The sequence below is a fragment of the Dermochelys coriacea genome, chromosome 3 (assembly GCF_009764565.3).
Source record: "Dermochelys coriacea isolate rDerCor1 chromosome 3, rDerCor1.pri.v4, whole genome shotgun sequence".
In the NCBI taxonomy this organism is placed as follows: domain Eukaryota; kingdom Metazoa; phylum Chordata; order Testudines; family Dermochelyidae; genus Dermochelys; species Dermochelys coriacea.
In genome coordinates this window covers 119,184,480-119,209,469 of record NC_050070.1, presented here as the reverse complement: position 1 = coordinate 119,209,469, position 24,990 = coordinate 119,184,480, and the positions used below count along the sequence as shown (strand labels likewise).

The 24,990-nt window shown below is 40.2% G+C and overlaps 2 protein-coding genes across 7 annotated transcripts in view; one reads left to right on the top strand and one right to left on the bottom strand.

Annotated features, from left to right (window-relative positions):
• The window catches only part of TFB1M (transcription factor B1, mitochondrial), a 45,276-nt gene extending 43,363 nt beyond the window's left edge, over positions 1-1,913 (top strand). For all 6 annotated transcript variants that reach the window (XM_038394829.2, XM_038394828.2, XM_038394830.2 and 3 more), the window contains one exon: positions 1,021-1,913. In XM_038394829.2, the coding sequence (XP_038250757.1) occupies positions 1,021-1,270 (250 nt within the window). In that variant the 3' untranslated portion in view covers positions 1,271-1,913. The remainder of the gene's footprint in view (positions 1-1,020) is intronic.
• The window catches only part of TIAM2 (TIAM Rac1 associated GEF 2), a 228,203-nt gene continuing 205,054 nt past the window's right edge, over positions 1,842-24,990 (bottom strand). The window contains 9 exon segments of the mRNA XM_038394827.2: positions 1,842-3,068; positions 6,758-6,912; positions 7,804-7,891; positions 9,267-9,372; positions 11,715-11,773; positions 14,879-14,987; positions 17,048-17,166; positions 19,068-19,247; positions 19,985-20,093. Coding sequence (XP_038250755.1) covers positions 2,431-3,068; positions 6,758-6,912; positions 7,804-7,891; positions 9,267-9,372; positions 11,715-11,773; positions 14,879-14,987; positions 17,048-17,166; positions 19,068-19,247; positions 19,985-20,093 — 1,563 coding nt within the window. The 3' untranslated portion in view covers positions 1,842-2,430.

Below are 24,990 nucleotides of genomic sequence, written 5' to 3'. Positions count from 1 at the left end.
TGAGCTAGTGTGTGCGGCACACAGTTCAGAAAACTGTTGAGGACCAGAAAATACAAACATTGCTGTGTTTGTATTTTAAGAAGAATGTATTTTCAGATGATTAAAAAAATCAGTTTGTTTAATCTCACATTTCTGATACTATTCTAAGTTCTTTGTAAGGGGGGGAAATCTGCATATTTTTTTTTTTTTTTTGCATTTCTTGTATCCAGTAGCAGCTTAACATGCCTTAGTACTATGCCTAGCATTTAATTAAGGATCACAATCCTCTTATTGTTTAACTGGTCAAAGGAAATTCGCAAATTCTAGATGCTAACTCAGGAGTCCTTATAATATGATAGTTATATGAAAGCAAGGTGATAGGCTGAATGGTTAGTGTCTATACAACATATGGCATGTAAAGGAATTGATACATTTACAGTTAGTGTACTTCACTAGCAACTTTACTTAGTTACGCTAATGCGCTGAACATCTATCCAAGTCTGTGTCTCATTTTAGACTATCTAATGTGACCCATCCCAAGCTGCAATATTTTCCATGACAGGTGCATTCTCCCCTTTGAACATTTCAAATCTCATATTTATTTTGTAATTCAGTCTCCATGGCCTATCCATCCTTGGCTTCTCTACTGAGCTTGCTAGACAGTAATGGTGACAGTTGTAATGTGGATATCTTTCCACAAGAGATGTGATTCTTTTTACTAAGATTACCAAAAGTCATCAAGATGGTAAGTCCCATCACAAAATTGACCTGTTCCAAATAATCCTCTCCTTCCTAATTATTACAGTAATTTAATTCTGTTGTAAATGTGACATATGTATTTTAAACTAGCAGTCTCCCACTAAATTTGTTTATTTCTTCTCTTCTCAGGAAACTGAGTTGGAAAATTAATCTCCTTAACATCTAAACCTAAGCATATCCCCAACTCGAACACTTATGTTGAACTAAATCTTTGCCTTCACCCCTATATCTGTGTGCTCTTTAAAAAATGTTTATTTGAATGTCTTCCTTGTTCCTTTTTAGAATCCTGTTTCCAGAAGCTGAACGCTTGGAAAAAAGTGAACAGATGCTGATGTTGGCAGATGTGGATCCAACTCTGCGTCCAGCTCAGCTTTCCATTTTACATTTTAAAAACCTGTGCAATGCATACAGGAAAATGTGTGATGAAGACACAACCCTTTTCAGTTACAACTCCAGAGAAGAATTGAAGCAGAAGAAGAGAACTAGAAAAAAAGGACACTTGGAGCAGTCTGAAAGGGAAGACCAGCTTTAACACAGACTGTGCATCTAAAAATAAAGTTGTGTAATCTTAAAGTCTTTTACTAAAACAATTAGGCACACATCAATATACACACACCCTTTTATTTTTGTTGAAATACTGGGGGAGGGGCCATTCCTATCTTCCTTATTAATTTAATTCTGCTCTACAGAAAGAGGGTGCACTGACTATGGGATCCTTAACCTGCTACCAGTTCGGTGTAGCCTCCTCTGGTCTCTAACTTTACCTTGCTGAATCAGGCTCTAAAAGTTTGGGTAGACACATGCTTCAGAACCTTGCTGAATGCCAGCCTCCCTAAAGGACTCACTCATACAAAAAACTCCCATTAATTTCAAAGTAAAATTTTACTGACTATTTCAGCATAACAAATGTGATGTTTTTCTTCTTATCCTAGAACACTCTACTGGGCAGAAATCTTGTATTAATGCACTCAGGCAAATAGCTTCAAGAATCAGTAAGAGTATTAGCAGGCTTTCTGTGCACTTTTTTTATCCCAAACAAAAGAACTCAGTCTTGAAAGCTCCACTAGGAGAAAGATGCAAATAAAGCAAGAAACTAGACAGAATGCTCATTTTCCTTTTACTGTACAAGTTGGTAGAGAAAATAAAAATACAATCAAATAAAAGTTACAGTACAAGCTTTTTTATATTTACATATATATAAAGTTAACAGCATCTTGCAACTTTTACTTGTGCACTAAAACACCTTAAAATAACTTAATTCTGCTTTAAATAAAGCAAAAATTAAAACTGCTGAAAAAAATGCCCAAAGGAAAAGTTGCTTTGACTTTTTTTTTTTTTTTAATAAAGCTTTAAGATCACAATTCCCCCAGCACCTTTTCCACATAACTTAAAATAATTAGAATGCACCTTTTTAAAGGACACAACATCATCTGGCTAACTGCTTAAAAGGGATAAACTAATTTACAGACTCTGGCCAGCTTAATCTATTTTTCTTGATCCACAATAAATTAAAATAACTTAAGAATCCTTTACAACTATATTTTTGTGGAAAAATGTATTAGTGCACAAAACCAACAGTAGTTTTTCAGCAATTTCCACATAATCACTAGTTTTAAAGCAAATCAAGTCAGTCAAATTTTATGTGGCTATTAAAATTTTTAAATAACCTGTTAAATCATATAGCACTCACAGCTAGGATTTTCCATGCCTCTCCCCTGTTTCATAAAAGCAGTCCTCATTAACTACAGAAGCTAAACTCTGGACACTAAATTCCCTCTCTAAAATAGAATTCAGATCCAAGTTTGCACTGTCAGAGTGACCGTCAAGAGAATGGTGATATTCTTGCATTGCCAGTAACGTTCCCATGTTATGCTTTGTGCCGTTTGCTTTTCGTTTAATTGGACAGAGATGCCCACACACCAGCTTTGAATGTTCTGCCTTATAACCATCCCCAGCCTCTTTTTCAGTGAGTAGCTTGTGCTCTGTGTCAGCACTGGGCTCCTCTGAAATCTTCAGCCGCTGGAACTGTATTTCGATGTCCCTTGTAGGGCTGCCCTTCTTTAGGCTTTGCTGATAGTCATCCTCATCATCACTGAGAATATCAGATTCCTTGACAAGGTTGTTTGAAAAATCTGATGTGCAGCTCGGAAAGCGTTTCATAGGAGATGAAGTTTTTGATTCCTGTATGCTTTCTGAGGTATGGCAGCTGCTACTCTGAGTACTGCTACTCAGGCTGCATTCATCAGAATCCAGTAAGTTTCCTTTCAGTGTATCATTGTTCCACTCATTACTGGAGGAATTCTTCAATACCTTTAAGGATCTTGTGGAAGCTGCAAGTATAAAAGGCAGTCTTATTTTTGCATTAAAACAGCTTTCACAAAACAAGGGAATTATACAGTATCCCTCAGTAGCATAATCATAAAATATTAGGGCTTTCTGATTTATAATGTAATTAGTCCCATTTTGACTAAAATGTATCCTCTGAGATCAGACTGCTTGTATTGACAATATTTGATTTTATATTGCTCTAGTAGTTGTAAAGTTACTGCCTATTTAGAATATGCAAAATACTTCATAAAGCCACAGATATGGGTTGCAAAGTAACAAATCTAAACACTTGTGAGGCTGGGTCAATTACCTAGTGTATTGTATGGCCAAGCGCCATCTGAGTCCAAATTAATTTTTCTGTCAATTGTTTCCCATGATGCAAGAGGAATGTTTCAGTCATAATTGTTTCAATTCCAGGTAGAGGACTTGCAGTATTGGCAACACTAGTGGCCAATGTATAGATTCCTAGGCCAGAAGGCTATCATCTAGTCTGTCCCCTCTGTATAACCAGGCCACAGAACTTCCCCCAAATAATGCCTAGAGCATATCTTTTAGAAGAACATCCAATCTTGATTTTTAAATGGTCCGTGATGAAGAATCCACATTCCAAGGGTTAATTATTCTCACTGTTAAAAATTGAGACCTTATTTCCAGTCTGAATTTGTCTAGCTTCAACTTCTAGCCATTGAATTGTGTTACACCTTTCTCTGCTAGACTGAAAGCCTCATTATTAAATATGTGTTCCCTGTGTAAGGTACTTAGACTGTAAATTACCCCTTAACTTTCTTTTTGTTAGACTTAAGGAGATCAATCTATTTAGCTATTACTATCAGATTACTTCAGTCATTCTTGTGGCTCTTCTCTGAATCTTCTCCAATTTATCAACATCCTTCTGAATTGTGGATGCCAGAATTCGACAAAGTGTTCCAGCAGCACACTCACCAGTGCCAAAAACACTTAAAATAACCTCTGCTACTTAGGAGTCCCCGTTTATGCACCCAAGGATTACATTTGGCCACAGCATCACACTGGGAGCTCATGTCCAGCAGATTATCCACTAGGACCCCCAAATCCTTTTCCACATCACTGCTTCCCAGGAGTGAGTCCCCAGTTGTGTAAGTACAGCCCACTTTCTTTGGTCATAAATGTATACATGTACTTTTAGCCATATCCAGCACTTGAAAGCAGTGCTCCAAAGAAGTCCTGTATTTCACCAAAAAAATGCACTGATAAAGCACTCAGAGGTGGAATGGATAGCTGCTGTGAGGGAACAAGCCCTCTCTACCTTGCCTCGCTTCCCTCTTTTCACTTCACTTCCTGTTCTGTTGACTGAGCTTTGGATAACGATAGGTTTAAACCACTAAAGAAAGCCAAACATCGCTTAGGGAACGCCTTGTAGTGGGTGGAAGGGCAAATCCCTTTCCACACAAAGTAATTAATTTGACCTACACTAGGTCTGTTGGTGGAAGGAAGCTAAATGGGGTAGATTTAGGGTAGGGGACACTAAGGGAGTAAGCAGCAGCAGTTCTGTGGTATACTTCTGCTGCTCCCTTAACCCCAAGGATATCACAAGAAGGGTTCTAGTGAGGTAGATTTTCTTTGTGGCAGTGTCCCTGCCTGGGGATATGACAACAAAAGTTAATGCTAACTGTTAGCATCTTATGTTGCTCCTCACACCGTGATACCCCCCCAAGTGAGGAAAGTATGGCAGCTGTTAGCCCCACCCCTCAGAGAAGGGATGCCCAAGGATTAGTGAAAACAGTTGGAGAGCCATGGGATTTTCCAGAAGATCTCAAGCCAGTGGCAGGTTCCACAAGCCAAGGCCCCTCTCTGTTCTGCCCAGAGTTGGGCAAACTCCAGACTGCCCCACTGGCAGAATTGTATTTGAGGGTCTACAACTCTGTATGGGCTTTTTTCCCCATGGGGGGATGAGGGATAATAACTCAGGCTGTCAATCGCAGTTAACTCTTGTGATTAATTGCAGTTTTAATCACACTGTTAAACAATAGAATACCAATTGAAATTTATTAAATATTTTGGATGTTTTCTACATTTTCATACATATTGTATTCTGTGTAGTAATTGAAATCATAGTGTATTATTTTGTATGCCAAATATTTGCACTGTAAAAATAGTATTTTTCAATTCACCTCATACTAGCACTGTTGTGCAATCTCTATCATGAAAGTGTAACTTACAAATGTAGATTTTTTTTGGTTGCATAACTGCACTCAAAAACAAAACAGTGTAAAACTTCGGAGCCTACAAGTCCTCCTCCTTCTTGTTCAGCCAATTGCTAAGAGAAACAAGTTTGTTCACATTTATAGGAGATAACGTTGCCCTCCTCTTATTTACAGTGTCACCAGAAAGTGAGAACAGGTATTTACATGCCACTTTTGTAGCCAGCATTGCAAGGTATTTATGTGCCAGGTATGCTAAACATTCGTATGCCCCTTCGTGCTTCGTCCACCGTTCCAGAGGACATGCTTCCATGCTGATGATGCTAGTTAAAAAATAATGCATTAATTAAATTTGTGACTGAACTCCTTGGGGGGGAGAATTGCATGTCTCCTCCTCTGTTTTACCCGCATTCTGACATACATTTCATGTTATAGCAGTCTCGGATGATGACCCAGCATGTGTTGTTCATTTTAAGAACACTTCCACAGCAAATCTGACAAAACGCAAAGAAGGTACCAATGTAAGTTTCTAAAGATAGCTTCAGTACTCGACCCAAGGTTTAAGAATGTGAAGTACCATCCAAAATCTGAGAGGGACGAAGTGTGGAGCATGCTTTCAGAAGTTTTAAAAGAGCAACACTTCAATGCGGAAACTACAGAACCCGAACCACCAAAAAAGATCAACCACTTGCTAGTGGCATCTGACTCAGATGATGAAAATGTGTCGGTCTGCATTGCTTTAGATTCTTATCGAGCAGAAATCATCATCAGCATGGACGCATGTCGCCTGCAATGATGGTTGAAGCTTGAATGACATATGAATATTTAGCGCATTTGGCACATAAATATCTTGTGATGCTGGCTACAAGAATGCCTGTTCTCACTTTCATGTGACATTGTAAACAAGAAGCAGGCAGCATTATCTCCTGCAAATGTAAACAAACTTGTTTGTCTGAGTGATTGGCTGAACAAGAAGTAGGACTGAGTGGACTTGCAGGCTCTAAAGTTTTACATTGTTTTATTTTTGAATGCAGGGGTTTTTTGTACGTAATTTGACATTTGTAAGTTCAACTTTCATGATAAAGAGTTGCACGACAGTACTTGTATTAGGTGAATTGAGAAATACTTTTTTTTTTTTTTACCGTGCAAATATTTGTAATCAAAAATATAAAGCGAGCACTGTACACTTTGTATTCTGTGTTGTAACTGAAATCAATACATTTGAAAATGTAGAAAACATCCAAAAATATTTAAATAAATGGGATTCTATTATTAACATGTGACTAATTGTGCAATTAATCACGATAAATTTTTAATTGTGTGACAGCCCTAATAACTGGCACTTTTGGTATGAAGCCTCCCTACCAAAAAGTAAATTATATTTTAAAATATGAATTACAGTAAAAATACACCACCCCCTTCATGTCTAGAAAGAGAAGTGGTTTGGCTCATGCTATAATAATCATGAAACTGCAAGTCTGTATTTCCCAGTCTAGCAAACTGATGCTTACCCAGTTTGGCTGAAACAGGGATGCGGTTCTTGAGTGGAACTAGGCGACCTTTACACGTTTTCTCCAACGGTGACTCATATTTTATGTGACGTCTGAAGTTCTCCCGCAGAATGGAACGAATCACCTTAACAATGTTAGTCTTGCTTTCACAGTCACTGCCAGGTTTAAGGGAACAGCAAGGAGAGGGCAGATTACAGGTCACTGTAGTTTTTTTTTTAATATTCCCATGCCCAAACAGTCTTTCCATTCGGAAGCTGCCTTCTTTGCTACCGAAGGTTGGTGCTATTTAGTTATTTAGACTACGTGGAACAAATTCAATAGGAAGGTTGAAAGAGTCCCACCTCAGAATACCCAGTAGCCCACTGGTGAATGTACTAGACATCAGGCAGATGGAGGGAATCTGAACCTGGGTCTCCCACATTCTGCGTGAGTACTCTGCCCCGTAATCTTTAGCCAACTGGTTAATCTCCTTCAGCAGCTGTGTTTTATGCAAGGCCCACGCGGGTAGGCATGCCTACCAGATCAGGTGCAGCAGGGGAGATAGGCAACTCCTAGTTTCAGGATCCTATTCAGGTTAGTCATGAGGGACAGCTGTGTGCATGCCCACCAGAAGTAGTTTAGGGGACTGAAATAGCTGAAAATTAGGTGCCTAGGAAAGTTAAGTGCCAGCTAAGCAGGGATTTTAAAGATCTAAATTTTGGATTTAGGCACCTGAGGTAGCATTTGAGAGCATAAATCCCTTTGTCGCTCTAGCCATTGATTGCATCAGACATAATTCACAGATATTTAAGATCATACAATAAAAGGTGTGTGCAGTGAATGACACAATGAATGACTGAGCTGAATTCACTCCAATTTCAGATATTTTCAGCACATCAAATTCCATCCAATTAAACATTGGCTTAGTGCCTGGATTTGAGGTGATGGGTGTTTTAGAAGTGCTGAGAGACAGGAAAAAAGGTCACTTGGAAAAAATAAAATGTTCTCAACGTACTTTTGTCATTCCATTAGTGTAATTTTGTCAAAAATAATCATGTCAAGTTTACCTGCTGCACAACTGAAAGATTGTTTCGGGCCTGCCTTCTATTTCTGACTTTGTATGAATCAGTTCCCAGATGCAATTGTTTTCTGTTCCTAGAGATAGATAAAAAATTGTGAATAATTCATGCCTTCAGACTACACCATCAGCATTATAGATCTCAGTGTCTCACCAAGACAAGGTTCATAGAAAAGCTGAGATCTGCATGATGAGCTGGAACCCTCCGAGGAGTGCTAAGTTTTATCGCTTAACAACTTGTCTTTAAAAACCTCAACAACTTTTCCAGAATGAGACTCTTCCTTTCTTTCACTTGCTTCAACAAACACGAACATGTTCCTCGTTATTTCTGAAGCCTTGAAATCCAGGCTATCGGCCCCTATGAGGTCTGATTATTAGGCCTTTTCTCACCAGACACAGGAACTTTGAGCTTGAACCTCTAGTGGCAACACTAGGCTATTCCTTGCATAGACAGGCATCTCTTTGTTTCTGTCTGCTTAATCTCCCCTCCTGCTCAGCTGTTAGCTTGTCACATAATTCAGTTCAGCTCTGCTATATCAATTGGGGCTCTTATTGACTGATTTAGGTCTCATATCTGAAGCACTTACATGACCATCACCATAGTATTAGAGCCCTTCACAGTTGTTAATGTATTGGTCCTCATGCACCTGTGAGGTAGGGAAGTGCTATTATCCCCCTGGTTACAGATGGGGAACAGAGGCACAGACATTAATCATTGGATTTTCTAAAGCACCTAGGCACCTAATTTCCATTGATTTAAGTGAAGTAGGCACCTAAGTGCTTTTGAAAATTCCACCATAAATGACTTGCCCAAGGTCACACAAGAAGTCTGTGATGGAGCAGAGAATGGAATCCAGATCTCAGACTAGCACACTAATCCCTGAACAATCCTTTCTTTCATGCTGCATCCTGATTATATTCCTTGCCACTCCTGGATGGCAGTGATATTGCACGGGGTGTCAAGTATGAAAGAGTTTGGCCCATATTACCATGTTATCATTAGATTGCTTTGAGCAGCCTCTTCAGGTTTTTCCCTACCCTTTTGTTGTGGGTTTCTGTTTTGCCATGTTAATCCTAACTTGTTGCAGCTCTATTGTGAGTTTCGGTCATGACATAGCAACACCAGCCTAGCAAGTCAGCTTCAGGCTAACCCTTTAACATCCAACATTCCTGAATTTGTTCTCCGATTATAGAAGGGAAGAAAATTAGGTGTGAAGACAGAATATCTGAACGAAAATATCTATTAGCATATAAAGCCGATGGCCCTTACAAGCACATGCTACTACAGGGTGTGGGTGTATAAATATTTATAAAGGGAGAGATAAGAGGACATATGTTTATCTGATACTACATTGTGTAGCCAGGCTGGTAATGTTTGCCTGTTCACAAGACTTCAGGAGGCAATGTGTAGCTATTTATTAGTTCCTAATGTATTAAGTTAAATATAATTACCTGCTGTATTCCCCAGCCGGACTTGAAGGGCAGATAAAGGAATTAGCCAACGAAATTTAAATGGATCCAAGTCGCCATAATTATGTGCAGCCCGTACATTATTGGGCTACAAATTGAAAAAATAACCAAAACATATTTTTAAAAAAAGAGGTAAAGCAACGTAATTGATGTCTGCATTGATATAAATGTTCTTGATAAAATGGCCTTCTGTCCAAGGACTCACTTCTCAAGGCAATTTTATCCAAATAGTCTTACTCCTTAAATATCTTACTGTTACTTTGATTATAAAACAATGATAGCTAGAGCTGAGAAATATACACTGCTGCAGTTTTGAAAAATGAGTTTTTTAATAAATTACATAATATTTCCACATGAAGGAAACTACCCTAGAACAAGTTCACTATGAGTAAACCAACTACCTATTGTTTAGCAAAACAAATTCTTCAGTTTAACAATACTCTTACCTTTCCTTTTATTACAGTTGTTTATATCTCTCTTAGTATAAGCACATTACATTAATGCTCCATGTCATCTCCTCTGTTGTAATTTATTCCTGGGAGAATTCTGTGCCCTGCACATGTGCAGAATTTATGTCCCCCACAGAAAAATGACTGACAGGGAAGCAAAGGGAAGCCACAAAAACGATTGTGACCCTCCCCAGCAGTATGTTTCAGGTGTCCAGGACAGCCATTAATCACTATCGGGGGAGGGCAGGACTGGAGAAGACCCAGCTGGTGGCTCCTACCCTACACCAGGTTCAGCTGCTAGTCCCGGCTGGGGAGGATGGGACTTCCTCTTCCCCTGAATGGCATATGGGGCCGGGTCAGACCCACCCCCCAGACTTCTCCCCCAGCTGTAGGAAGCTCTGCAAACTACCCCCCCAGTGCTTCCTGCACCCATCACTCCTCAACTGCAGGGGGAGGGATCACTGTACAGGGAGTTGCTCCCCCATCCATCCAACCCCTGTGCATCCAGACCTCCTCATACCTGACTCTCCCGCTGAGCCTCACTCCCCTCCACCCCCTGCCAAGCCTGGACCACCCTGATGAGCCACCTGGATCCCCACCCAACTGAGCCCCAACCAGCTGCACCCGGATCCCAACCCCACTCTCCCAGCATATGGCTCCCTCCACACCCTATGAGCTCAATCCCCCACACACTTAGATCCCCGCTGCTGAGCTCCACCTGGACCCCCCTGCAGAGTCCCATTACTGTTGCATCCAGAACCCTCCAACAAGCCCTTGTGCATCCAGATCCCCCATTGAGCCACCCGTACCCCAATTGCCTGACAACTCTCTGAACCCACACCTGGATTCCTCCCACACTAAGCCTCTCCACACCTTGATCCTGCCTTGCTGAGCCTGCCTGTCCATACCTGTCATGGAGGAGCAGGGCTCTGGGGTGTTTCTGGGGCAGGCCCGGTCCTTGTGCTGTGTCAGGGTTGGGTGCAGCCTTACCACTGAGTCTATGTTCCTGCACAGTGATCTCTGATGTCTGTGCAGCCAGTGCCCTGCTGGAGCCTCCACATTTATCTGACAAATAAAATATGCTGAATTTGCAGAATTTTAAAACGTGCGCAGAATTTTTAATTTTTTGGCGCAGAATGCCCTCAGGAGTATGTAATTAGCTTATTCACAGGAAAAAGCCATCCTAGGCAAATTAAGGCACAGCTTATTTCTTTCTAGATTTAACTGCTCATTGTATATCAGTCTCTGCAAGTTATTTCAAGACACTCCCTTGACTGGTTTCCTTGTGACTTCCTGGGGAGTAGAGAGTTGGGTGTATTTCAAGTATTTGGGGCCTATAAAATATGATACTTAGCTGTAAACTGACATTTGTTTTAGCTATCCCAATTGAATAAGTATGATATCTTTCCATACTACCTTTCATTCCAGAGTGAACTATGTACTACATAGAGGGATCGCTTTAGCTACATGGCTCACCAGTTTAGGACAGGACATAAAGAATGCATATTCAATTGATACTATAGGGGGAAGTGATGTAACTGGCAAATAACTGAGTTTGAATTATGCCAGAAAACCCAGGTTAATGAAAAGTCCCCTGGGTTCTTTAATGACTCAAATGATTAAGTTTTATATCTCATCTGACTGAAATCACCTCCCAACATCCTGCTGGGGCATTAGTTCACACAGAAATGTGCTGCTTATTGAATCAGTAACACAATCTGTTGCAACATCCAGACAGTCTTCTAGTCTCAGTCAAATATTGAACACTTCAACCAATTTAGCCTGAGAGCAAGCGCAGCCCACTGTGATATGGCTGCATTAAACCAGCAGCTTGTACTATTCACTTTTCTTTCAAGTTAGCATATTCAATTTTGAATCATAATAGTGATCCTAGATGATCTGGTGGTCCCTTCTGGCCTTAAACTCTATGACCCTATGCCTATATATCTATAGCTTGAATTGAAATTATTGCCAGACTTACCAGTTTCTTTTTCAGTTTACAGTTCTCCTTATATACCAGTATGACGGCCCGCTTAAAAACTGAAAAGGAAAAACAAGAGGCCTCTGATTGTAGGTCTAGTATTCAACAAAACAGACATGATGGTTGTACTGACTATTTACAGTTCTTTTTAGTTATCTACAATCTACAGGGTACTTGTTGACCCTACATACAACAAAAAAATTCCCACAGCAAAATGTGTGATGCAAATCTGCCTCTGTCACAAAACTACTTTCTTAAAAGAATTAGGGATGAGCAATACTGTTTGAAAGCCTATCACCCTGTATCAAGATTATAGAAATTGGCCTTTAATAAATGCAGATGTACAAATTGGAAACGTTATTGTGAAGAAGCAATATGCCAGCAACTTCCCTTGAGGGGAAGGAAAGTGTCGCAGAAAAAAAGAGGCCCATTAGAGATGATGTCAAATCTGTTCTTTGACGCAGTTCAGCATTTCCTCTGGAGCGTGACCAACTTCAGAACTCTCCAAATTCCTGATTAGCTATCTAAGATATTACCATCATATCTGAGTGCCTCACACTCTTTAAAGTATCTATCCTCACAATGCCCCAGTGAGGTAGGGAAGTGCTATTATCTTCATTTTGCAGATGGAGAATTGAGGCACTCAGTGAGTTGCCTATGGTCACTAGGAAATGTCTGTGGTGGAGGTGGGGATTTGAAGCCAGATTTCCTCAGTTGCATGCCATTACTCTAACCACTGGACAATCCTGCCTCCCCATGCATCACTCAGACATTTCCCTTTAGGGATGGGGTTTGGGAATTCTCAGTGCTTGGCCAAACATGTTCAGTATAAATGAATCACTGATAAATCCAACTGTGTTAATCTGTGGGCAAAGAGGTGGTGCCTCCTCATGCATGTGCTTCAATTTCAAACAGAAATGCCCACTTACCCTAAAGGCTACCCACAACTGGCATGTTAAGCATAATTTTTTTTAGCTCACCCTCAATTTCTACATATATCAGCTGTGTCTAAATTAGTTGAAGTTCAAGGTCTCTAAAAGAAAAGGAGTACCCATGGCACCTTAGAGACTAACAAATTTATTAGAGCATAAGCTTTCGTGAGCTACAGCTCACTTCATCAGATGCATCCGATGAAGTGAGCTGTAGCTCACGAAAGGTTATGCTCTAATAAATTTGTTAGTCTCTAAGGTGCAACGGGTACTCCTTTTCCTTTTCTTTTTGCGAATACAGACTAACACGGCTGCTACTCTGAAACCTTTCATAGATTCATAGATACTAAGGTCAGAAGGGACCATTCTGATCATCTAGTCCGACCTCCTGCACAGCGCAGGCCACAGAATCTCACCCACCCACTCCTATGAAAAACCTCACCCATGTCTGAGCTATTGAAGTCCTTAAATCATGGTTCAAAGACTTCAAGGAGCAGAGAAGCCTCCCTCAAGTCAACCATGCCCCATACTACAGAGGAAGGCGAAAAACCTCCAGGGCCTCTCCAATCTGCCCTGGAGGAAAATTCCTTCCCGACCCCAAATATGGCTATCAGCTAAACCCTGAGCATATGGGCAAGATTCACCAGCCAGATACCCAGGAAAGAATTTTCTATAGTAACTCAGAGCCCATCCATCTAATATCCCATCTCAGGGGATTTGGCCTATTTACCCTGAATATTTAAAGATCAATTACTTACCAAAATCCCATTATCCCATCATACCATCTCCTCCATAAACTTATCGAGTAGAATCTTAAAGCCAGATAGATCTTTTGCCCCCACTGCTTCCCTTGGAAGGCTATTCCAAAACTTCACTCCTCTGATGGTTAAAAACCTTTGTCTGATTTCAAGTCTAAACTTCCTGGTGGCCAGTTTATACCCATTTGTTCTTGTGTCCACATTGGTGCTGAGCTGAAATAATTCCTCTCCCTCTCCTGTATTTATCCCTCTGATATATTTATAGAGAGCAATCATATCTCCCCTCAACCTTCTTTTAGTTAGGCTAAACAAACCAAGCTCCTTAAGTCTTCTTTCATAAGACAAGTTTTCCATTCCTCGGATCATCCTAGTAGCCCTTCTCTGTAACTGCTCCAGTTTGAATTCATCCTTTTTAAACATGGGAGACCAGAACTGCACACAGTATTCTAGGTGAGGTCTCACCAGTGCCTTGTATAACGGTACTAAAACCTCCTTATCCCTACTGGAAATGCCTCTCCTGATGCATCCCAAAACCGCATTAGCTTTTTTCACAGCCATATCACATTGGCAGCTCATAGTCATCCTACGATCAACCAATACTCCAAGGTCCTTCTCCTCTTCCGTTACTTCTAATTGATGCGTCCCCAACTTATAGCTAAAATTCTTGTTATTAATCCCTAAATGCATAACCTTACACTTCTCACTATTAAATTTCATCCTATTACTATTACTCCAGTTTACAAGGTAATCCAGATCCTCCTGTATAATATCCCGATCCTTCTCCGAATTGGCAATACCTCCCAGCTTTGTATCATCTGCAAACTTTATTAGCACGCTCCCACTTTTTGTGCCAAGGTCAGTAATAAAAAGATTAAATAAGATTGGTCCCAAAACCGATCCCTGAGGAACTCCACTGGTAACCTCCCTCCAACCTGACAGTTCGCCTTTCAGTAGGACCCAGTGCAGTCTCCCCTTTAACCAATTCCTTATCCACCTTTTGATGTTCATATTGATCCCCATCTTCTCCAATTTAACTAATAATTCCCCATGTGGCACGGTATCAAATGCAAGGTCTCTGTTATTCTTTCATTTAGCTGATGACTAACTCAAACCTTCAAAGTCATTCACGATCTTCAGCTACCCATGTAGGTGTATGCCATACAGTGGCAATGTTTGCAGAGATGAGCTGAGGTCTTTGGTGATAGTAGAGCAGGCAGAAGGAAAAGCCATCACAGAGAAGTTAGTGTGTGTGCTACTAATCTCATTTCCAGGTATCTAGACCTCTCTCTTCTACATCTCAACAACATTTCCGGGAAGTTTTGTTTCTGTCCTCCATATCAAGGACTACCCCAACCATTACATGGCTATAGCAGGGCTTACGTTTTAGTCAGTCTTAATTAGTACGTCAGTTGTCATATTTTACTAACTAGACGATGTACTCGATATCTTTAGGGTTTTCTCTTAATAAGACACTAACCAAACACTGTAAGATCAAGGTCTTTTCTTGCTTTGCCCAGTGATGGGAAAGGATTCAACCAGGAAACAGCAGAGTGCATCAGAAGTTCTCCCATTGAAAGTTCTGTGACCTATATTACATTATAAAAAATAAGTGCAATTAATTTCTTGATTAACAATCATCAACCACAAATGTTAACGCGTGCAGGCTGATAAATAAAAAGTATGCCTGTGTTTAATGTTATTTGTATATAGCCATGGCTCAATACAACCATATATACACACCCCAACTGAGCCGTGGTTGTGTAAACAGCAATACATTTTAAAAAATACTGCCCATAAAAATAATAGCATACAAGTTATGGAAGCTGGATGATTTGCCTTTTAGAGCTTATTTTTGCTACTAACACTTAAGCTGAAGAATGTTATGTCTGACTTGAAGTTCTGTCATTGAGATACAGCCAAGTGTGACGTTCCTTTATCATCCCTTTCATTTCTGTAGACTAATCAATGTATAAGACCCTTTCACTGACTGAATTAGGACATGATTGCTCTTAGGCTTTTCTTTCTTTTGAGCAGTTCTTTCACTTCCAGAACAGAAACAATTTGGCTCTTTTACCAGGATGAAACTTTAAACTATGAAATCAGTAGCTGTCACACCTTTAAGGATCAAGCTAAATGGGTGATCCACTTATACATCATTGGCCACAAATGGCTAAATCTAGTGAACTTGCTGGCCCAGTTCTGGGAGACACTAGAGAACATGATCCATTATGCTTCCGCTAGTTTTCTTTTTCAATATTGTAATAAAATAACCAATTGATTAGAGGGGTGATAAATACACGTTTTACTTGGATGCACATTCATGTCTAGAGCTCAGATCAGAGCAAATAATTTTGAGATATTAGTAACAAAAAAGCCCTTCCTGGATGGTAAGAGTGTCTCACAGCAGAGAACACATTACAAATATTAACAGACAAAAATAGCCACTTCCACAGCTGGTGTATATTGGGACTGCTCAACTGAAGTCAGCAGAACTATGACAGTTCATATTAGCAGATGCTCTGGCCCATAATACCGACTAATTTTTTTTGTGCTTATATACAGCCATGTATGTATCAATACTAGATGAATCCAGAATGATGCTAGTAATGGACATTATAATGAACCCTGCTAGAATCTTTTTGATGTAAAAAGATTCCATTTTCTGAAATCTAAGCACTCATGCATAAAATTTGACCTCAAGCCTTGGGACGTGGATAATCTACAGCAGTGGTTCCCAAACAGGGGTACATGTACCCGAGGGTATGCAGAGGTCCTTCCGGGGATACATCAACTCATCTATTTGCCTAGTTTTACAACAGGCTACATAAAAAGCACTAGCGAAGTCAGTACAAACTAAAATTTCATACAATGACTTGTTTATACTGCTTTATACACTGTACACTGAAATACAAGTACAATATTTATATTTCAATTGATTTATTTTATAATTCTATGGTAAAAATGAGAAAGTAAGCAATTTTTTCAGTACTAGTATGCTGTGACACTGTGGTTTTATGTCTGATTTTGTAAGCAAGTGGTTTTTGAGAGAGGTGAAACTTGGGGGTACACATGACAAATAAGACTCCTGAAAGGGCACAGAAGTCTGGAAAGGTTGAGAGCCACTGATTTTCATTGTTTTCTTGCTGTGAGTTACAGTGGCTGTCTACTCCCATCGACCCTTCATGACAGACCAAGAGAAGGTTCTGGCAGCACTTTGTTTAAACATGACAGTACCTGCTGAGGTCTTATCTATATGAAAAGTTTATTTGCAGCATGGGGTACAATTCTACCTTGCACTTGCCTGCTGTGCCCAAAGTATCTGGGTGGAGCCTGCTGATGCACACTAAAAGTTCCCCAGTGCACCCTGAAACAAGACAAGACATTTTAGTGCACATCAGTAGGATCCACAGAGACACTGAGTGTGCGGGTAGGGTATTGTGAGGTAGATTTACACCCCAACTTGCCATGCACTGTTTGTATAGACAAGCTCTTTGAGAAGGAAATTTGAGGGGAGACACACAAAACTGAGCACCCTGAACTCTGAATTAAGATCCCCTTCATGACTTCAATAAGAGTTAAGTAGATACAGTATCTTACAGGACTTCATCTGAAGTGTGAGTAATATATGTTCCATTCTTTCTCTTACCTCCTTCTCTGTTCCACTCTGATCTGCAACCAGTTGATCAAACACAGTTCCATAGTCCTCATATATCTTCTGCATCTCATTGATGTGACTGGCTACTTTTTCCATTGCCTTCAGCGCTTCTGAAGTTTTTAAACAAATTCACCATTTAACAGACAAATAATTCAGTTTCATTTTATAAATGCATGCTTTTTTTTTTTATTAAAGCCTAGGAGAGATTTTTACTCAGTGTTGAAATTATTCAAGGTCCCATGCCACAAAGGTCCATGACCAACAATAATTATGACTAGATCAGTACTTTACTTAGTAAATATGAGCTCTACACTTGTGGATAAGCATATTCAAAGAGCTTATTAGCTGGTGTTTTAAATCCCTCAAAAGACTGAAATAAAAATATTTTAGTAAAAAAGCTACAAAGTATATACAACTTCAGCCTGATGGTATGGTAGTAAATATAGCTGTGGTTGTGGCACCATTAACATAAACAAGAATCAATGAATAAGGTCATTAGGAGCTTCAGTGTGACTACAGCCACACTAAAATAAACTGTTTGCATGAGTTTTACTGTAAAAAACAAACAAACAAACCAAACAAACAAACAAAAAGGGGGGGGCAGTTTGTCTTAGCCCAGGAAGACTTGGGGAAATACAGTAGCCAACCACCAGGCTCCTTGCATGTTGCATCTTGGGGAAACATTCATGAGGTTAAATTATATAGACCAGCTTTAAAAAAAAAAATTCTTACTACTACAAGAAGGGCGTTGAATTTCAGCTGGATTTATATATAAAGGGGTCAGAAGAGGTGAGGTTTGCTTCCCCACACCCTGCCAACTGTTAACTGAGTATTCCTTTCATATTTTGGTGTCAAGTTTATTCCACCAGCAACTCATCTCAATTGGTTTTGATGCAGAAAAGTTATTTTCTTCTTTAAGAGTTTCCCTAGCTCTTGGGATTTATGGCACAGCTTCACATTTGACTCTTTTTATACATACATACATACATACATACATACATATGTATATGTATATAAAAAAGTGATCAGGGTTGCTGACACCTGTATTTACTTGGCATCTACAGACACCTGTATTTACTTGGCATCTACTCTGAATCCTCCAGTAAAGGTTCTAGCCAGCTCTATTTGAAGTCAAAGGAAAGTTTTGCCATTGGCACCAGATGAACTAGTATCTGGGCATACCTGATAAGCCTGTTGCTTCAATGTTAGCCTCAGATTTCTAACTTACAGTAGATTTTTGCTCAGTCTGTATGTTGTGAAAATGAAAAAAAATTAACCCATTAACCCCTCAAAAGCTGATCCCTCAGATGCTGAGTGCTTTCAAGTTCCACTGAAATAATTTAAAATCTAAAAAAAGGATCAAATGGGAGTTTTGCTTGTGTGAGAGTGGAGGACAAGGTCCTAGACAATAACAACACCTACTTCCTTTTCTCTTGTGCTTAAACAGATGGTTTTTCCTTTCTAAATGCAAAGATTGCAAACCTCTGAAGTCATAAATCCATCTCTACTAAAATGAGAGTTATGGGCAATTTTCTCTTACTGATTTGGCTGAGGGTTTTTTGTTTTTTTTTTTTAAAAAAACATGTTTTGTCAGTGAATAATAACCACAAGATGGAGCTTTCTTCACCATTTCCTAGCTTAAAAAAAAAAAAGCAAGCACACTGAGTTGTCTTGATTGTGTTCCAAGAATAACACAGAGTGGGAAGCTTGGTCCCAACCATCAAGGCAGTTCTTGGCCATACCCACTTTTTCCAAAGACATCCATACACTCCAGCACCTAGTCGGATTTTTCCGGGAAACAATGAAAAGCAGCTTGCTCTTAACTTTTTTTTTTTTTTTTTTTTTTTTTTAAAGGAGAGAAAGGAAAATAAATATGATTCTCTCTAGGATTTGAGAAGACTTTCCAATAACACAGAAATTCTGCTGGTGTGTAACAGTTGTACCATTTAGATAAGGCTTGAAACTAAACTGAAACTCCCTTTAGTGTCCATAAAAGAACGAAGATCGAGACCTGTCAGATGATAATGCTCCTCACTCTCATTATCTGTCAGGGACACCAGTTCCTTCAGGAGTAAGGGGTACTTCAGCACTCTCTGGACAGGCTTGATGAGGTACGACTCCAGCGTAGAAGAATGCTGTTTTGTGGGGTTCCGTGCACCCAGAAAGGCCTTAAAAGCTTTATCTGTTTTGGCTAAATGTAGAAAGGAAACCTGTTCAGTTCAATGTAGAAGTCATAGAAGCTAATTTGAGAATAGAAGAACACAATGTTTCCATTTAAAAAAAAAAAAACTTTTCATATGCATTTCAAACACTGATAATGCAGAAAATGAATAATTAATTGTGAGTTTTAATAGCATAATAATTACAAGTAACATGTTATAGAACTGACAGCTGTTGAGTGAGCATCTCCTGGGCATAACTCTCTCAATGTACCATAATGTACCTTGGCCTGCTCCAAAACAACCAAACACCAAGATCTCAGTGTGAAAGAACTAATTTATCACTTCCATCTCAACGTACACTTAGTTCTCTGCAGTTTTGACTGACACAAACCCTCATATGTTGCGCACACACACACACACACACACACACACACACACACACACAAAAATAGATCTCAAAGCTGCTGGTTTTTTAAGCGTGAACTGAATCTGTAGATAGCACAGCCTTATGGAAAGAGCTTCTGTTGCTATTCAAGCTACTCTGGAGGTGTTACAAAAGAAAACTTCTATTATTTTCTCAGATCATGATTACATTTCAGCACAAGGACAGATCACAGATATTCATGTAAAAAGACCTCCCACTTCTCCTTTTTTAATATTAGGATTCTCCTGGGGCACAAACATCAAATTGATAAAACTAGTTATAGTTATTTATTTGAAGTTAAAGTCATGCAAATGAATTATATCAATCAAAAAAATGAATTACCTCGTTCAAGGACTTTCTGAACTTTTATGTGGTTTGCACAGAATCCACTGTACAGTTTGAAGTGGTCAGCATAATACAGGAAAGAACCACCGAGTGAAAACAGCAGTTTCTGAAACGAAGATAATCAACATATTCATTTATTAAAATCTTAATTAAGGCTCTGCAATGATTTAACTATGATTCAGACAGCTGCAGCGGCACAGGAGCTAGCAAACAGAGCTCTAAACAGGGGAGTTTGAGTGGGAGTTTGCAAGGGGAGTTTGTATTGTGGTGCTTGTTTGGGGTTTGCTTTTGCGGGGGGGGGGGTTGGTCTTTTTGGTGTGCCTTGCATTTCCCAGATTAACAGGATTTAGGTGGGAAGGCGATGACAGATACAGAGGCAGCTGTGGGAGTGACTCCTGTAGTGGAAGACACATTGAGGATGACTGGATGTGGAAGCTGTGGTATGTACATGATCCTAGAGGGGGGAAACCGGTAAGAGTTTTTTCTGCATGAAATGCCGTCTGATAGAGCTGACGGAGGAAAAGATCCGAGGTTTGGAGATGCAGGTGGAAAGTCTCGTTGAGTTTAGGAAGGGGTTTGAGCAGATGATGGAGCAAAGATAAGAGGTATCTGAAGGGAAAAGCTCAGACTCACGGATGGAAGCAGGGCTGGGGAATTTTGAGGGGAGACTGGGTGAGGAAAGTGGTCAGTGGAAACATGTGACTAAAAGAACCAGGCAGAGGAAAAGATGGGCTAGTGAAGGAGAAATAGAGCTTTGGAACAGGTTTGCAGAGTTGGAAAATGAAGAAGGGGCTCAGCAGGTACTTGTTGAAGGTGGAAGGGTAAGGAAGAAGAGAAGAGAGGCTAGTCCTATAGGAAAAGCGGAAGAGTCAAGGGAGACTACACCAAATATGAGCCCCAGGAGGATACAGGATGGGTTGAAGAGGATTATAAGGGAAAATAGGAATGGAAAGAACTTGCAGCCAGAGGGAACAGGGGAGAGACTGGAGAATAGCACTGTAACCAGGAAAAGGCAGGTCTATGTGATCGGGGACTCTTTATTGAGAAGAATAGACAGGCCTGTAACTAGAGCTGATCCAGAGAATAGAAGGGTGTGCTGTCTTCCGGGTGCTAAGATACGGGATGTAGACCTGAGGTTGAAAAGGATCCTAAAGGGAGCGGGAAAGAATCCCCTAATTATCCTTCATGTGGGAACAAATGATACGGCTAGATTCTCGCTGGAAAGTATTAAGGGACTATGCTAGGCTGGGGAAGACACTTAAGGAAATTGAGGCTCAGGTGATCTTTAGCGGGATCCTTCCTGTTCCTAGAGAAGGGCAACAAAGGTCTGACAAGATTATGACTGTCAACAGATGGCTTAGGCAGTGGTGCTATAAGGAGGGCTTTGGGATGTATGGCCACTGGGAGGCATTCACGGACAGAGGACAGTTCTCTCGGGATGGACTTCATCTGAGTAGGGAAGGAAATAGACTTCTAGGATCGAGGCTGGCACAACTGATAAAGAGAGCTTTAAACTAGGAATTAGGGTGAGATGGTTGGGAGATGTCCAGGAAATCTCCACACCAGATTTTAGCATTGAGAGGGAAGAAGATGAAGTAAGAAAGGATACAGCCGTGGGTAGGAGAATGTATATGAGGAGCGAGGGCGGTGTGGATACTAGTCTAATAGGTTATACTGGCTGTAGAATGACTGTGCCTAATAGGGTACAAAATGTGAGCGAGGCCAAACAGCAAAAATTAAGATGTTTATACACCAATGCGAGGAGCCTAGGTAACAAAATGGAGGAACTAGAGCTACTGGTGCAGGAAGTGAAACCAGATATTATAGGGATAACAGAAACATGGTGGAATGGTAGTCATGACTGGACTACAGGTATTGAAGGGTCTGTGCTGTTTAGGAAAGACAGAAACAAAGGTAAAGGTGGTGGAGTAGCATTGTATATCAATGATGAGGTAGAATGTAAAGAAATAAGAAGCGATGCAATGGATAAGACAGAGTCCGTCTGGGCAAAAATTACATTGGGGAAGAAAACTAGTAAAGCCTCTCCTACGATAGTGCTTGGGGTATGCTATAGACCTCCGGGATCTAATCTGGATATGGATAGAGCCCTTTTTAATGTCTTTAATAAAGTAAATACTAATTGAAACTGCGTGATCATGGGAGACTAACTTCCCAGATATAGACTGGAGGACCAGTGCTAGTAATAAAAATAGGGCTCAGATTTTCCTAGATGCGATAGCTGATGGATTCCTTCATCAAGTAGTTGCTGAACCGACTAGAGGGGATGCCATTTTAGATTTAATTTTGGTGAATAGCGAGGACCTCATAGAAGAAATGGTTGTAGGGGACAATCTTGGCTCAAGTGATCATGAGCTAATTCAGTTTAAACTGAATGGAAGGATTAACAAAAATAAATCTGCAACTAGGGTTTTTGATTTCAAAAGGGCTGACTTTCAAAAATTAAGGAAATTAGTTACGGAAGTGGATTGGACTGAAGAACTTATGGATCTAAAGGTAGAGGAGGCCTGGGATTACTTTAAATCAAAGCTGCAGAAGCTATCGGAAGCCTGTATCCCAAGAAAGGGGAAAAAATTCATAGGCAGGAGTTGCAGACCAAGATGGATGAGCAAGCATCTTAGAGAGGTGATTAAGAAGAAGCAGAAAGCATACAGGGAGTGGAAGATGGGAGGGATCAACAAGGAAAGCTACCTTATTGAGGTCAGAACATGTAGGAATAAAGTGAGACAGGCTAAAAGTCGAGTAGAGTTGGACCTTGCAAAGGGAATTAAAACCAATAGTAAAAGGTTCTATAGCAATACAAATAAGAAGAAAACTAAGAAAGAAGAAGTGGGGCCGCTTAACACTGAGGATAGAGTGGAGGTTAAAGATAATCTAGGCATGGCCCAATATCTAAACAAATACTTTGCCTCAGTCTTTAATAAGGTTAAAGAGGATCTTGGGGATAATGGTAGCATGACAAATGGGAATGAGGATATGGAGGTAGATATTACCATATCTGAGGTAGAAGCGAAACTCAAACAGCTTAATGGGACTAAATCGGGGGGCCCAGATAATCTTCATCCAAGAATATTAAAGGAATTGGCACCTGAAATTGCAAGCCCATTAGCAAGAATTTTTAATGAATCTGTAAACTCAGGAGTAGTACCGAATGATTGGAGAATTGCTAATATAGTTCCTATTTTTAAGACAGGAAAAAAAAGTGATCCGGGTAACTACAGGCCAGTTAGTTTGACATCTGTAGTATGCAAGGTCCTGGAAAAAATTTTGAAGAAGAAATTAGTTAAGGACATTGAAGTCAATGGTAAATGGGGCAAAATACAACATGGTTTTACAAAAGATAAATCGTGCCAAACCAACCTAATCTCCTTTTTTGAAAAAGTAACAGATTTTTTAGATAAAGGAAATGCAGTGGATCTAATTTACCTAGATTTCAGTAAGACGTTTGATACCGTGCCACATGGGGAATTATTAGTTAAATTGGAGAAGATGGGGATCAATATGAACATCAAAAGGTGGATAAGGAATTGGTTAAAGGGGAGACTGCAATGGGTCCTACTGAAAGGCGAACTGTCAGGTTGGAGGGAGGTTACCAGTGGAGTTCCTCAGGGATCGGTTTTGGGACCAATCTTGTTTAATCTTTTTATTACTGACCTTGGCACAAAAAGTGGGAGCGTGCTAATAAAGTTTGCAGATGATACAAAGCTGGGAGGTATTCCCAATTCGGAGAAGGATCGGGATATTATACAGGAGGATCTGGATGACCTTGTAAACTGGAGTAATAGTAATAGGATGAAATTTACTAGTGAGAAGTGTAAGATTATGCATTTAGGGATTAATAACAAGAATTTTAGTTATAAGTTGGGGATGCATCAATTAGAAGTAACGGAAGAGGAGAAGGACCTTGGAGTATTGGTTGATCATAGGATGACTACGAGCTGCCAATGTGATATGGCTGTGAAAAAAGCTAATGCGGTTTTGGGATGCATCAGGAGAGGCATTTCCAGTAGGGATAAGGAGGTTTTAGTACCATTATACAAGGCACTGGTGAGACCTCACCTAGAATACTGTGTGCAGTTCTGGTCTCCCATGTTTAAAAAGGATGAATTCAAACTGGAGCAGGTTCAGAGAAGGGCTACTAGGATGATCCGAGGAATGGAAAACTTGTCTTATGAAAGGAGACTCAAGAAGCTTGGCTTGTTTAGCCTAACTAAAAGAAGGTTGAGGGGAGATATGATTGCTCTCTATAAATATATCAGAGGGATAAATACAGGAGAGGGAGAGGAATTATTTAAGCTCAGCACCAATGTGGACACAAGAACAAATGGGTATAAACTGGCCACCAGGAAGTTTAGACTTGAAATCAGACAAAGGTTTTTAACCATCAGAGGAGTGAAGTTTTGGAATAGCCTTCCAAGGGAAGCAGTGGGGGCAAAAGATCCATCTGGCTTTAAAATTCTACTTGATAAGTTTATGGAGGAGATGGTATGATGGGATAATGGGATTTTGGTAAGTAATTGATCTTTAAATATTCAGGGTAAATAGGACTAATCCCCTGAGATGGGATATTAGATGGATGGGATCTGAGTTACCCAGGAAAGAATTTTCTGTAGTATCTGGCTGGTAAATCTTGCCCATATGCTCAGGGTTTAGCTGATTGCCATATTTGGGGTCAGGAAGGAATTTTCCTCCAGGGCAGATTGGAGAGGCCCTGGAGGTTTTTCGCCTTCCTCTGTAGCATGGGGCATGGTTGACTTGAGGGAGGCTTCTCTGCTCCTTGAAGTCTTTAAACCATGATTTAAGAACTTCAATAGCTCAGACATGGGTGAGGTTTTTCACAGGAGTGGGTGGGTGAGATTCTGTGGCCTGCGCTGTGCAGGAGGTCGGACTAGATGATCAGAATGGTCCCTTCTGACCTTAGTATCTATGAATCTATGAAACTAGTTTATAGTGTGGTCCCGTTTCCAAGCTTGGGCAGCTTCTGT